Source organism: Suncus etruscus, chromosome 16 (genome assembly GCF_024139225.1).
Source record: "Suncus etruscus isolate mSunEtr1 chromosome 16, mSunEtr1.pri.cur, whole genome shotgun sequence".
Classification (NCBI taxonomy): Eukaryota; Metazoa; Chordata; class Mammalia; order Eulipotyphla; family Soricidae; genus Suncus; species Suncus etruscus.
The window spans coordinates 57,133,375-57,147,971 of NC_064863.1; the positions used below are offsets into that span (position 1 = coordinate 57,133,375).

Below are 14,597 nucleotides of genomic sequence, written 5' to 3' on the forward strand. Positions count from 1 at the left end.
TAATTTCCCATAAATAGATAAAGTGACCCTTCAGAAAAAAATGATGGGAGGCATGAATTTCCCAAACTTTAAATGATGTTACAAAACAATGGTCATTAAAACAGCATGGTATTGGAATAAGACAGACTTTCATATCAATGGAATAATGTTGAGTATTCAGGAAATGTCCTCTAGACGTATTATCAATTTTTTGATAAAAGGGAAAGAAACACAAAATGGAGCAGGAAAAGCCTTTTCAACAAATGATGTTGGGACAACTTTTCAGCCAAATGCAATCTAGTGACCTAAGACCTCCATCTAACACTATGCACAAACGTCAAACCAAAATGGATTAAAGACCTTGAAATCTGACCCAAAACCTTAAAATACATAGAAGAAAACGTAGGCAAAACACTGTATGACTAAAGGCATCTTCACAGAAGAAACACCATTGCAAAAATATGTGGAAGCAGAGATAAGTAAATGGGATTACATCAAACTGAGAAGCTTCTGCACCTCAAAGAAAACTAATGAAGACATAGAGGCCATCCATGGAATGGAAGAAACTAGTCACCCCACCTTCATCAGATAGGGTCTAATATCTCAGATATACAAGTTATGACAGAAATCAACAAGAACATAGCATCTAATCCCAGCAAGAAATCCCAGCAAGAAAAAAATGCACAAACATCTCCTAAAAAAAAGAAATACAGATGGCCGAAAGGCAAGCAAAAATATTCCACATCACTTATCATTGGGTATATGCAAATCAAAACAACAATGATATATCAGCACACGGTACAGAGACTGGCACACATCATAAAGAACAAGAACTACCAGTACTGGCAGGTATGTGGGGAGAAAGGAATTCTCATTCACTGCTGGTGGGAATGCCATCTAATTCAGCCTTTCTGGAAAAAATATTGAGCTCCCATATGACCTTGCAATACCATTCCTAGGTATAAACCATAGATTGCCCTCTGCATACCTATCACCTATGTTTATTTCAGCTCTATTATAATAGCCTGTTCTGGAAACAACCCTGGTGCTTGCCAACAGACGAGTGTCTAAAGAAACTTGGGTACATATACACAATGGAATACTATGAATATGAAGCTTTCCACAAAGAGCTGTAAACACAATTAGAAAAATAACCACACTAACAGCTACCATGACAATGATAGTGAGAGAAAATAGTGTACCTGTCTCGAAGACAGGCAGAGGTGGGGGAGAAAGGAAGTGAGGAACTCTGGTAGCAGGAAAGTTGCTCTGGTGAAGAGGAGTGTACTTTGTATTACTGAAACCCAACTACAAGAATGTCACCATAGTGCTTAAATAAATTCTTTTAAAAAACATTGTATTTAAATTAAAAATATTTTCCTGTTATTACATATTTTAAATAACCCTTTATGCTAATTTCCATTAGTTCATTTTATTATCTGCTGCCCAATGAAAAATAGGACCAAGATATCACCTTTCTTTATCACAGGGTAACTGCAATTAGTCTATTGTATTGAGGTATGTGCTGAGATGGCAAAATTATATCAAACAATAAATTAGAAAATGTGCGTCATGTATCAGGAGCTATTATTCTTGTATTACAACATTAAAAGCAAGTCCTAATCTTAAACATCTTCCAAATGATTATTTCTATTGTCAACAATTCAGCATAATTATTTATAACTTCAGTTATGGATTGTGCTGTATTGCAAATTCTCACTTCTCCATTCTGGCCACAATCTCTAATCTTTGATCCTGTAATATTAAAGAATAGAATATCCAAAGAAAACTTCTAGGTTATTTTTTTCCTAGAAAAATCACAGATATATCACAGTGATATTTTGATATTCTTGAAAGTTCTTAATATGCTGTGGAAAATGATGTGTCTTCTGGCTTCCACAGGCAAAAGCATTAATATTCGTCATGTGAACAAATATCACAGTTTCCTTTGTGAGTGAAGATTCAATGCTACAACAATCTTCTGTGTCTTCATTCCTCAGGAAGAGTTTGCTCCCATGTACACAAAGGCCAGCTCATGATCATACATAGGTCTGAGTCAGAAGAATTTCTTCACATCCACATGAGTAAATAAATGAACAATCTGTAGGTGTTTCACATCAATATATATATATATATATATATATATATATATATATATATATAGTCGATTTAACTCATAAATAGTTTGCACTAGATGCCAGTTTTTGAAGCAATCCAGGCTCTATATTGAGTTACTCTTGTGTAGACACCAGGTTTTTTGGGAAGAGCACAAGATTGTCCCCAGCTTACTATACCAACAAGGTACCAGATGTCACGATTATCATAAACCAAAGGTCCACCTGAATCACCCTGGGAATAAAAAAAAAGATATATATTAATAATTAATCACTCATGGGTCCAGAATGATAGCAGAGCAGATAGGTAGTTCCTCTTGCATGCTGCTGACCAGGGTTCTATTCCCAGAATCCTTTATAGTACCCTAAGCCTGCCAGGAGTAATTTCTGAGAGAAGAGTCAGGAAAATACCCTAAGCACTGTCAGCTGTGACCCCCAAACAAACAAACAAACAAACAAAAAATTGTTCATTTTAGGACTAGAAAGATAGTTTAGCCTTATTTCTTTCTGACCCTGGTTCAACTCTGGCACCATAAGGTATCTTGTGTAATATTGGCATGGTCCTGGAGAAACACTACATATCATCAGGTGACTAGAAGAGATCCCATCTCTACAGGACAAAAGCTGCACCTTATTTTCAGGTTTTCACACTGGATCTCTAGCCCAGATGACAAAGATTGACTCAGAGTCCTCTGATATCCTGAGCATTGGTTGTTGAAATCTCCCACATAATTATTCACTCTAATTGAAGTCACCCAAAATACCGCTGCCAATACCACTTTTCTGCAGAAAAAATGATAGGAATTTAAAATTGCTATATAGTGCCTATATAACCAGACTAAAGGTAGATTATATAATGTTTCTATTGAATGCATTAGATTATGTGCATGAGGACAATGGTGGATGATTATAAGCACTTGGGGGAAATATGCAATAATTTTGTACATAATATCCTAAACTTTGGCATAATATATTTTTTTTTGGTTTTGGGGCCACACCTGCTGATGCTCAGGGGTTACTCCTGGTTATGTGCTCAGAAATTGCTCCTGGTTTGGAGGAATATATGGGAATCAGGGATCAAACCCAGGTCAGTGTTGGGTCAGCTTCGTACAAGACAGACACTCTATCACTGTGCTATTGCTCCAGCCCCAAACTAAGCTAGCATAATTTTATTTTATTTTATTTTATTTATTTATTTATTTATTTATTTATTTATTTATTTATTTATTTTTGGTTTTTGGGCCACACCCAGCAGTGCTCAGGGGTTACTCCTATCTCTATGCTCAGAAATGACCCCTGGCTGGCACAGGGGACCATATGGGATGCCGGGATTTGAACCACTGTCCCTCTGCATGAAAGGCAAGCGCCTTACCTCCATGCTATCTCTCCGGCCCCTAAACTAGCATAATTTTAAATGAAAAAATTTGGGCTAAACTTTGGACTAAAAGTTTATAGCAATTTAGAAAGGTTAGCACTCATTCATATGGAATTATTAAGGCATTTTTATTCTGTATGCTTTGGCTTAGAGTATGAAGTATTAACTTTGAGATTAGTGTTTAGTTTGAAATATAAGGTGAGTTTTCTTAAATTGCTAATTTGAACCTATATTTTGCATTTGTCCTTGGTTTCTTTCGCTTGTACTCATACAAGTAATTCATGCTTGCTTGTTCAATTTTATAAACATCTTTAAATCTGTTTTACATAAAGACAATTAAATACACAAAGATATAGAGGTTAAAATGTGGCATTTACATTATAAAGGTTAAGTTCTCCTGTTGCTTCAGGACCAGTAAAATGACAGAGAGGAGAGAGAGATAGTACAGTAGGTACAATCCCACCATCCCACATATTTCCTGAGCATCACCAGGAAAATTACTAGTGGAGAGCCAGAAGTAACCCCTAAGCATCACCGTGTGTCCCCAAAACAAATCTAATACAAAGTAGACAAAGAAAACTGGTCAACTACATTTAAAAAAGTGAACTCAGAACATTCTTTAATACAATGCCCAAAAGTCAAATAAAAGTGAATTAAAGACCTTGATATCAGACCTGAAACCATAAGGTACATAGAAGAAAACAGAGGCAAAACTTTCCATGTTATTGAAACTAAAGGCATCTTCAAGGATGAAATCACTTCTCATCAAACAAGAAGAAGCAAAGATAAACAAAAGGGACTATGTTAAATCAAGAAGTTCTGCGCCCAAAAGGAAATGGTGAATAAATCAATGAAGTATATAAAGGGAAAGTTTGACATGAAAAATTAGTATCTAGTTAGAAATCAGCTGATATTTATTCAACTAATATGCTAAAGGAGTAAAGAATAAATTTACAAAATTAAGCTAGATGATTAATATGGTTGCGGAGACATGAGGAAGGCAATTAGAGAGGAATAATGCTGATATATTTATGCATATAAATTCATGTAATTAGGTATTCAATTAGATATGTTAATTTTGTGCTGATAAGCTAAAACAAAGGGTATCCAGAGTAATAGTTTAGTTAGGTGAGTGATAAAAAGGAGCATTCACTGATATAGGAAACAAAATAAGATAAGGGAAGTGGGAGAAAAATGATGGTAAAATCAGATGTGATATTTTAAATTTAAGAGGTTAGAGATCTGAACAATACTAGAGCATGTAGAGTCCTTGCCTTACACAAGGCTGATCGGGGTTCAATTCCCAGACACCTATAAGGTCCCTTGAGCCTTCTAGGAGTCATTCTTGAGTGCAGAGCCAAGAGTAAACCTTGAGACCCACTGGATGTAGCTCAAAAAACAACTATAAAAAAAGTTTGCCTCATTCAAGTGGTATTATCAGGTAATAAATGAATGCATAGTTCTATATAAAAAAGGGGATGAAAATAAAAGTATGAATTTATTCATAATATACAAAAATGCATCAATGAAACAGGGTATTAGATCTTATATGGAGAAATTATAGAATAAAAAATAAAAGCAAAAACAAAATATGAAAGAAAAAATAAGGGATAAAAGTCACTGCAAGATGAGAACATATTTCAAGAAAGAGGGAATAATATTAAATGTTATTAAATAGTTAAAAGGGAGGCCAGAAAGATGGCCATTTCAAGAAGAGAGGAATAATATTAAATGTTATTAAATAGTTAAAAGGGAGGCCAGGAGAGATGACATGGAGGTAAGGCATTTGCATGCATGCAGAAGGTTGGTGGTTTGAAATCCCCAGCATCCCCATATTGTCCCCCGAGCCCTACCAGGAGTGATTTCTGAGCGTAAGATCCCAGGAGTAACCCCTGAGCGCTGCCGGGTGGTGTGATCAAAAACCCAAAAAAAAAAAAAAAAAAAAGAGGGAAAGAGACTTAAAAATATTGTTTGGAAAGTCATTGGTGGTTCGTTAGAAAGCCCACAAAAAGTTATTTTCATGAAAATAATAAGACAAAAACCATAATAAAATTTAGTTGTTGGTGGGTGTTTCAATAAAATTGAATACAATAAGTATAGCATTATTTTCAAAAAACTGATGAAAAGAAACAAAAATAGGTGTTTGCAAAATATATGTGTTCAGTTTTTTTTTTTTTACCTTTTCTTACTTATCTGGAAAGATCTAATAAAAATATAGTTACAAGAGAAAAGTTGACTATGAAAAAATAAATACTAGTGTAAACTCTCCCTACAAAAATCTGTGGGGAAGAGAGAGGGAAGAGAGGAGCGAGAGAGAGAGAGAGAGAGAGGAGATAGATGAAGAGAGCGAAGAGAGAGAGAGATGAGAGAGAGAGAGGGACAATATAGAGATAGATAATTAGGGATCAGCTTAATAAAGAGATATTTTTTTTTTAATTTTTTTTATTTAAAACACTTTGATTACAATACATGATTGTGTTTGGGTTTCAGTCATAAAAGGAAACACCACCTCATCACCAGTGCAACATTCCACATCGCCCAAGTCCCCAATCTCCCTCCTCCCCCCCCAACCCCCCCCCCGCCTGTACCCTAAACAGGCTCCTACATTTCCCCTCATAACATTCTCAATATTAGGACAGTTCAAAATGTAGTTATTTCTCTAACTAAACTCATCACTCTTTGTGGTGAGCTTCCTGAGGTGAGCTTGGAACTTCCAGCTCTTTTTCTCTTTTGTGTACTTGAAAATTATTATTACAAGGGTTGTCTTTTCATTTTTCTTAAAACCCATAGATGAGTGAGACCATTCTGCGTTTTTTCTCTCTCTCTCTGACTTATTTCACTCAAGCATAATAGGAATTCCATTGTACATTCCATGTATAGGAAAATTATCATGACTCATCTCTCCTGACAGCGCATAATATTCCAATTGTGTATATGTACCACAGTTTCTTTAGCCATTCCGTCTGTTTGAAGGGGCATCTTGGTTGTTTCCAGAGTTCGTGCTATGGTATAATAGGAGGCTGCAATGAATATAGGTGTAAAGGATAGTGGGTTTTTGTATTGTATTATTTGTGTTCCTAGGGTATATTCCTAGGAGTGGTATAGCTGGATCGTATAGGGGACTCGATTTCCAGTTTTGGAGGGAATCTCCATATCGCTTTCCATAAAGGTTGAACTAGACAGCATTCCCACCAGCAGTGGATAAGAGTTCCTTTCTCTCCACATCCCCGCCAACACTGTTTATTCTCATTCTTTGTGATGTGTGCCATTCTCTGGGGTGTGAGGTGGTATCTCATCGTTGTTTTGATTTGCATCTCCCTGATGATTAGTGATGTGGAACATTTTTTCATGTGTCTTTTGGCCATGTGTATTTCTTCTTTGTCAAAGTGTCCTGTTCATTTCTTCTCCCCATTTTTTGATGGGGTTAGATGTTTTTTTCTTGTAAAGTTCTGTCAGTGCCTTGTATATTTTGGAGATTAGCCCCTTATCTGATGGGTATTGGGTGAATAGTTTTCTCCCACTCAGTGGTGGCTCTTGTATCCTGGGCACTATTTCCTTTGAGGTGCAGAAGCTTCTCAGCTTAATATATTCCCATCTGTTAATCTCTGCTTTCACTTGCTTGGAGAGTGCAGTTTCCTCCTTGAAGATGCCTGTAATGTCCTGTAGTGTTTTGCCTATGTGCTGTTCTATATATCTTATGGTTTTGGGGCTGATATCGAGGTCTTTAATCCATTTGGATTTTACCTTTGTACATGATGTTAGCTGGGGGTCTAAGTTTAATTTTGTTGCAAGTGGCTATCCAATTGTGCCAACACCACTTGTTGAAGAGGCTTTCCCTGCTCCATTTAGGATTTCCTGCTCCTTTATCAAAAATTAGATGGTTGTATCTCTGGGGAACATTTTCTGAGTATTCAAGCCTATTCACTGATCTGAGGACCTATCCTTATTCCAATACCATGCTGTTTTGATAATTGTTGCTTTGTAGTACAGTTTAAAGTTGGGAAAAGTAATTCCTCCCATATTCTTTTTCCCAATGATTGCTTTAGCTATTCGAGGGTGTTTATTGTTCCAAATGAATTTCAAAAGTGTCTGATCCACTTCTTTGAAGAATGTCATGGGTATCTTTAGAGGGATGGCATTAAATCTGTATAATGCCTTGGGGAGTATTGACATTTTGATGATGTTAATCCTGCCAATCCATGAGCAGGGTATGTTGTTTCCATTTCCGTGTGTCCTCTCTTATTTCTTGGAGCAGAGTTTTATAGTTTTCTTTGTATAGGTCCTTCACATATTTAGTCAAGTTGATTCCAAGATATTTGAGTTTGTGTGGTACTATTGTGAATGGGGTTGTTTTCTTAATGTCCATTTCATCCTTATTACTATTGGTATATAGAAAGGCCATTGATTTTTGTGTGTTAATTTTGTAGCCTGCCACCTTGCTATATGAGTCTATTGTTTCTAGAAGCTTTTTGATAGAGTCTTTAGGGTTTTCTAAGTAGAGTATCATGTCATCTGCAAACAGTGAGAGCTTGACTTCTTCCTTTCCTATCTGGATTCCCTTGATATCCTTTTCTTGCCTAATCGCTATAGCAAGTACTTCCAGTGCTATGTTGAATAGGAGTGGTGAGAGAGGACAGCCTTGTCTTGTGCCAGAATTTAGAGGGAAGGCTTTCAGTTTTTCTCCATTGAGGATAATATTTTGCCACTGGCTTGTGGTAGATGGCCTTCACTATATTGAGAAAGGTTCCCTCCATTCCATCTTGCTGAGAGTTTTGATCAAGAATGGGTGTTGGACCTTATCAAATGCTTTCTCTGCATCTATTGATATGATCATGTGGTTTTTATTTTTCTTGTTATTGATGTTGTGTATTATGTTGATAGATTTACGGATGTTAAACCAGCCTTGCATTCCTGGGATGAAACCTACTTGATCGTAGTGGATGATCTTCTTAACGAGGCATTGAATCCTATTTGCCAGGATTTTGTTGAGGATCTTTGCATCTGCATTCATCAGTGATATTGGTCTGTAATTTTCTTTTTTGTAGCGTCTCTGTCTGGTTTAGGTATCAAGGTGATGTTGGCTTCATAAAAGCTATTTGGAAGTGTTTCTGTTTGTTCAATTTCATGAAAGAGTCTTGCCAAGATTGGCAGTAGTTCCTCTTGGAAAGTTTGATAGAATTCATTAGTGAATCCATCTGGACCTGGGCTTTTGTTTTTCGGCAGACATTTGATTACTGTTTTAATTTCATCAATGGTGATGGGGGTGTTTAGATATGCTACATCCTCTTCCTTCAACCGTGGAAGATTATAAGAGTCCAAGAATTTATCCATTTCTTCCAGGTTCTCATTTTTAGTGGCGTAGAGTTTTTCAAAGTAGTTTCTGATTACCCTTTGAATCTCTGTCATATCAGTAGTGATCTCTCCTTTTTCATTCCTGATACGAGTTATCAAGTTTCTCTCTCTCTCTTTCTTTGTTAGGTTTGCCAGTGGTCTATCAATCTTGTTTATTTTTTTAAAGAACCAACTTCTGCTTTCGTTGATCTTTCGGATTGTTTTTTTGAGTTTCCACTTCGTTGATTTCTGCTCTCAGCTTTGTTATTTCCTTCTGTCTTCCTATTCTTGGGTCCTTTTGTTGAGCATTTTCTAGTTCTATTAGCTGTGTCATTAAGCTACTCAGGTAAGCTCCTTCTTCCTTCCTGATGTGTGCTTGCAAAGCTATAAATTTTCCTCTCAGTACTGCTTTTGCTGTGTCCCATAAGTTCTGAGAGTTTGTGTCTTTATTGTCATTTGTTTCCAGGAACCTTTTGATTTCCTCCTTGATTTCATCTCGGACCCACTGGTTATTGAGCATGAGGCTGTTTAACTTCCAGGTGTTAAAGTGTTTCTTCTGAGTTCCTTTGGAGTTCACAAATAATTTCAGAGCCTTGTGGTCAGCGAAGGTAGCCTGCAAAATTTCTATCCTCTTGATCTTATGGAGGTATGTTTTATGTGCCAGCATGTAGTCTATCCTGGAGAATGTCCCATGTACATTGGAGAAGAATGTGTATCCAGGTTTCTGGGGATGGAGTGTCCTATATATATCCACTAGGCCTCTTTCTTCCATTTCTCTCCTCAGGTCTAGTATATTCTTGTTGGGTTTCAGTCTGGTTGACCTGTCCAGTGTTGACAAAGCCGTGTTAAGGTCCCCCACAATTATTGTGTTGTTGTTGATATTATTTTTCAGATTTGTCAACAGTTGTATTAAATATTTTGCTGGCCCCTCATTCGGTGCATATATGTTTAGGAGAGTGAATTCTTCCTGCTCTACGTACCCCTTGATTAATATAAAATGCCCGTCTTTGTCCCTTACAACCTTCCTGAGTATAAAGTTTGCATTATCTGATATTAGTATGGCCACTCCAGCTTTTTTATGGGTGTTGTTTGCTTGGATAACTTTTCTCCAGCCTTTTATTTTGAGTCTATGTTTGTTCTGACTATTCAGGTGCGTTTCTTGTAGGCAGCAGAAGGTTGGATTGAGTTTTTTGATCCATTTAGCCACTCTGTGTCTCTTAACTGGTGCATTTAGTCCATTGACGTTGAGAGAAAGAATTGTCCTGGGATTTAACGCCATCTTTATTTCAAAATTTGGTGTGTCTTTTGGGTAGTCTTGTCTTAGATTAGGTCTTTCAGTTTTTCTCTTAAGACTGGTTTTGTGTCTGTGAAGTTTCTGAGCTGTTTTTTGTCTGTGAAACCATGTATTCTTCCATCAAACCGGAAAGTGAGTTTTGCTGGGTATAGTATTCTGGGTGAAGCATTCATTTCATTCAGTCTTGTCACAATATCCCACCACTGCTTTCTGGCATTAAGCGTTTCTGGTGACAGGTCTGCTGTAAATCTCAGGGAAGCTTGCTTGAACATGATTTCCCCTTTTGATCTTGCTGTTTTCAGAATTCTGTCTCATTCTGTGGGATTTGTCATTGTGACTAGGATGTGTCTTGGGGTGGTTTTTCTGGGGTCTCTTTTGGTTGGTACTCTTCGGGCATGCAGGATTTGATCACATATATTCTTTAGCTCTGGAAGTTTCTCTTTAATGATGTTCTTGACCATTGATTCTTCCTGGAAATTTTCTTCCTGGGTCTCTGGGACTCCAATGATTCTTAAGTTGTTTCTGTTGATCTTATCATAGACTTCTATTTTCGTCTGTTCCCATTCTTTGACTAATTTTTCCATTGTCTGCTCATTTGCTTTAAGTTTTTTGTCCAATCTCTCCTGCTGTATGGAATTGTTATGTATCTCATCTTCCACAGCACCAAGTCTATTCTCAGCTTCTGATACCCTGTCCCAGAGCTTATCCATTTTGTCATTCACTTCGTTTACTGACTTTTTCAGTCCTGTTAGTTGACATGTTATTTCAGTTTGGAGTTTTGTCATTTCTGCCTTCATATTTTCTTGGTTCTTATTAGTGTTCTGTTCAACTCGATCCATGGTTTCTTGGAGTCTGTTGAGCACCTTCCATATTGCTAGTCTAAAGTCCTTATCTGAGAGGTTGATTAGTTGTTCAGTCATTATCTGGTCCTCAGAATTGTCATCTTCATTCTCTATGTCTGATGCTGGCCTGCGTTGTTTCCCCATTGTCACACTTGTATTGTGGGTTTTTCTACGTGTTGTGGTGGTATTCATTGTCTATATGATGTAGGCAGCACACTCCTCTGGCTCCTCCCTTTCTGGATGGGCTGACTTGCCTCTAAGGGAGGGGAGTCCTCCGTGGATGAAGCCTCACACTGGGTCAAATCTTAGGCCCGAGCATGCAACAGAGAAGACAGTCCAGAGAGAAATGTTTGCTTCTGTGATATAGCGCCGTTCTTAGTGTGATTTTTCCTTCTTGTTGCAATGGAGTTCTTTCCTTAGAAAGAGTGCACGGCCACGTAGCGAAGCGGAGCGGACGTGCTCCTCTGAGCCTCTTTTTGCCCCACTCGCAAGAGTTTCACGCAAGAGGACAGTAGACAGACATAGACAGGTCACACTCACAGTCTTTCACAGCTGAGCCCCACTGGGCCGGTGTACTTTCGCGGATTTTCCCCGCCTGGTGTCACACACAGGGAGCCAGCTTTTGCAAAGGTTAGCCGGTTTTTATGCTCTGAAGTCCCTCCCTGAAAATGGCGTCTGGGCGAGCGAGGTTTCTGGAGGCTCTTTTTGCCCCACTCGCAAGAGTTTCACGCAAGAGGACAGTAGACAGACATAGACAGGTCACACTCACAGTCTTTCACAGCTGAGCCCCACTGGGCCGGTGTACTTTTGCGGATTTTCCCCGCCTGGTGTCACACACAGGGAGCCAGCTTTTGCAAAGGTTAGCCGGTTTTTATGCTCTGAAGTCCCTCCCTGAAAATGGCGTCTGGGCGAGCGAGGTTTCTGGAGGCTCTTTTTGCCCCACTCGCAAGAGTTTCACGCAAGAGGACAGTAGACAGACATAGACAGGTCACACTCACAGTCTTTCACAGCTGAGCCCCACTGGGCCGGTGTACTTTTGCGGATTTTCCCCGCCTGGTGTCACACACAGGGAGCCAGCTTTTGCAAAGGTTAGCCGGTTTTTATGCTCTGAAGTCCCTCCCTGAAAATGGCGTCTGGGCGAGCGAGGTTTCTGGAGGCTCTTTTTGCCCCACTCGCAAGAGTTTCACGCAAGAGGACAGTAGACAGACATAGACAGGTCACACTCACAGTCTTTCACAGCTGAGCCCCACTGGGCCGGTGTACTTTTGCGGATTTTCCCCGCCTGGTGTCACACACAGGGAGCCAGCTTTTGCAAAGGTTAGCCGGTTTTTTCAATAAAGAGATATTTTAAGGTTCTGAGACAATATGGTAAGTAAAATGCTTTCAGTGCACACGCCCAACTCAAGTTCAACCCCAGTACCACCACATATAGCACACCCAACCCTCCAAGAGAGTTTTATAAGTATCGAGCCAGGAGTAAACCATGAATTATGCTGGGTTTGGCAAATAAATAAATAAATAAATAAATAAATAAATAAATAAATAAAAATAAAAATTGCTGCCACTTAAACTGGAGGTAGAAGAAAAAAACAGTGCATAGAACCAGGTAGCTATGCTTGATATTGGAATAAATAGTAAATTTCCCTATTGTGACATCGCCTTTGAAAATTACTAATAGCAAAATAAATAGGTAGTAGAAAAATTAAAATAAAAGAAAATGGAAGATGTTAATTAAGAATATTTGTAGAAAAGTCGATTTGAAAACAAGCAAGCAACAGAAATTTGTTTGGCTTTCAGAAAACTTTTATGAAACCAATGTTCTATTTAGTTTTTCCAGCAGTATTTGACTCCTCAAAAATAGGCAGAGTGGGTTGGGAAAGGAATTTAATAGTTAAGGTAGTGAAGTTTTGGTAGGTTTGGGATATGTTGGGAAAAACACTGAGTGACTCAAGAGAAATTTAGCTATTAACTCAGTGTTCAAAGGTAGTTACTGACATCTAAGCTGGACAACTGGAAGACAGAAAAAGAGAGAATTAATGGATTGTGAGAAAGTTGAAAAGCATCAGTCTATAAATGACTGTATAAAAATTTTAATGCAGTCAACAAATATTCTTTCCAGGTACTATTTTAAGTATCGATAACACTTGAGGAAATAAAATAGACTCCTATATATATTTATATTCAAATCTAATGAGCGAGGAAGATAATAAATCAGGTAAATCAGATATACTGTATTTATAAGCTGATAAGAGCTAAAGCTAAAAAAGAAATATTAGGGTAACTATGTGGGGATATATTAAGGTTTAGTTGGTTTAAGTTTAAAAGTATGGTCAAGGGAGCTAAACTTGTTAAAAAAGCAGGCAGGAAAGTAATAGGAGTGGTGAAATAGAAATATTTGGAGAATTAGTTTTTGGAAATAGTTTTTTAGTGACAATTTTCAAGGGATGACTTAAGAAGTAGAGAATTGACTAGAAGTAATGATCACTGAGTGTTAGGAGTCTAATAATTAAAAATACTGAATTTAAATGGGTTAATTTTAACAATGCAGATACAGCATTTAGGATAGAAAGCAAACTTGTTTCAGGTGTCAATTGTCATTTAAAAATTAAGAGAAACAAAAAAGAGACTGGTAGGTGGAGTTGAATAAATGCTCTCTAGAAGAGATCAAGAATATATCATTGCTTAAAAAATTTAAATATAGCCATAGAACATAAAACTACTTTTGTACACCAGAAATAAGAAATAAAAAAAATCTTGGGCCGGGTAGGTGGCGCTGGAGGTAAGGTGTCTGCCTTGCAAGCGCTAACCAAGGAAGGACCACGGTTCGATCCCCCGGCGTCCCATATGGTCCCCCCAAGCCAGGGGCGATTTCTGAGCACATAGCCAGGAGTAACCCCTGAGCGTCAAACGGGTGTGGCCCAAAAACCAAAAAAAAAAAAAAAAAGAAATAAAAAAAATCTTAATTTTTAAATTTTCACTTAAAACAGAATTGTTTTGATTTTATACAATAAAATATAATTAAAATGTATAAAAATTTGAAGTACTTGTTTTGAACACACTAAATGAATAATTTTTATTATAAGTATAAAATAAATTGAGACCCTGGTGAAATAGATGTGATCTCTGGTAAAATAAAGAAAATGTAGTTATACAGATAAAATAGAAACATTGCTTTCACATTTTGATACTGATTTTGGACTTACTTTACATGCATCTACTTTTCCTTCCATGAATCCAGCACATAACATTCCTGAAGTTATCATACCATCATACACATCCTTTCTGTTACACACATCAGTGCTTATGGTTTCGACTCTGGCTTGCCGAAGATTATTTTGTATTGGCCCTATTAAAAATAAACATACAATTAAAAATAGCTTCTTTGAAAAGAGCTGTATCTAAGACATAAGACACATAAATTGTATGTGTCTAAGAAGAAAAATACAACATTAATTATTACCATTAGCAAGTTCTGAATCACAAATATCTACCTTTAAGAACCTATAGGGTTCTTTTTCAAAGCTCTAGTCATGATCTTTATTGGCATAAAATTGCTGGGCTATTTGCATATATACTTTATATTCTTTCTATCATCTGAAGTGTTTTACTTATGTAAAAATGTATTTTACTTATTTAGATAAAATCAGTGTACTAAACTCCTA

General features: G+C 37.3%; 1 protein-coding gene across 1 annotated transcript in view; it reads right to left on the reverse strand.

The window, feature by feature from the left end:
• Window positions 1-2,169: 2,169 nt before the first annotated feature.
• The window catches only part of LOC126032159 (transmembrane protease serine 11F-like), a 74,283-nt gene continuing 61,855 nt past the window's right edge, over window positions 2,170-14,597 (reverse strand). The window contains exons 9-10 of the mRNA XM_049789853.1: window positions 14,139-14,281; window positions 2,170-2,328 (exon numbers count right to left, since the gene is read on the reverse strand). Coding sequence (XP_049645810.1) covers window positions 2,170-2,328; window positions 14,139-14,281 — 302 coding nt within the window. The remainder of the gene's footprint in view (window positions 2,329-14,138; window positions 14,282-14,597) is intronic.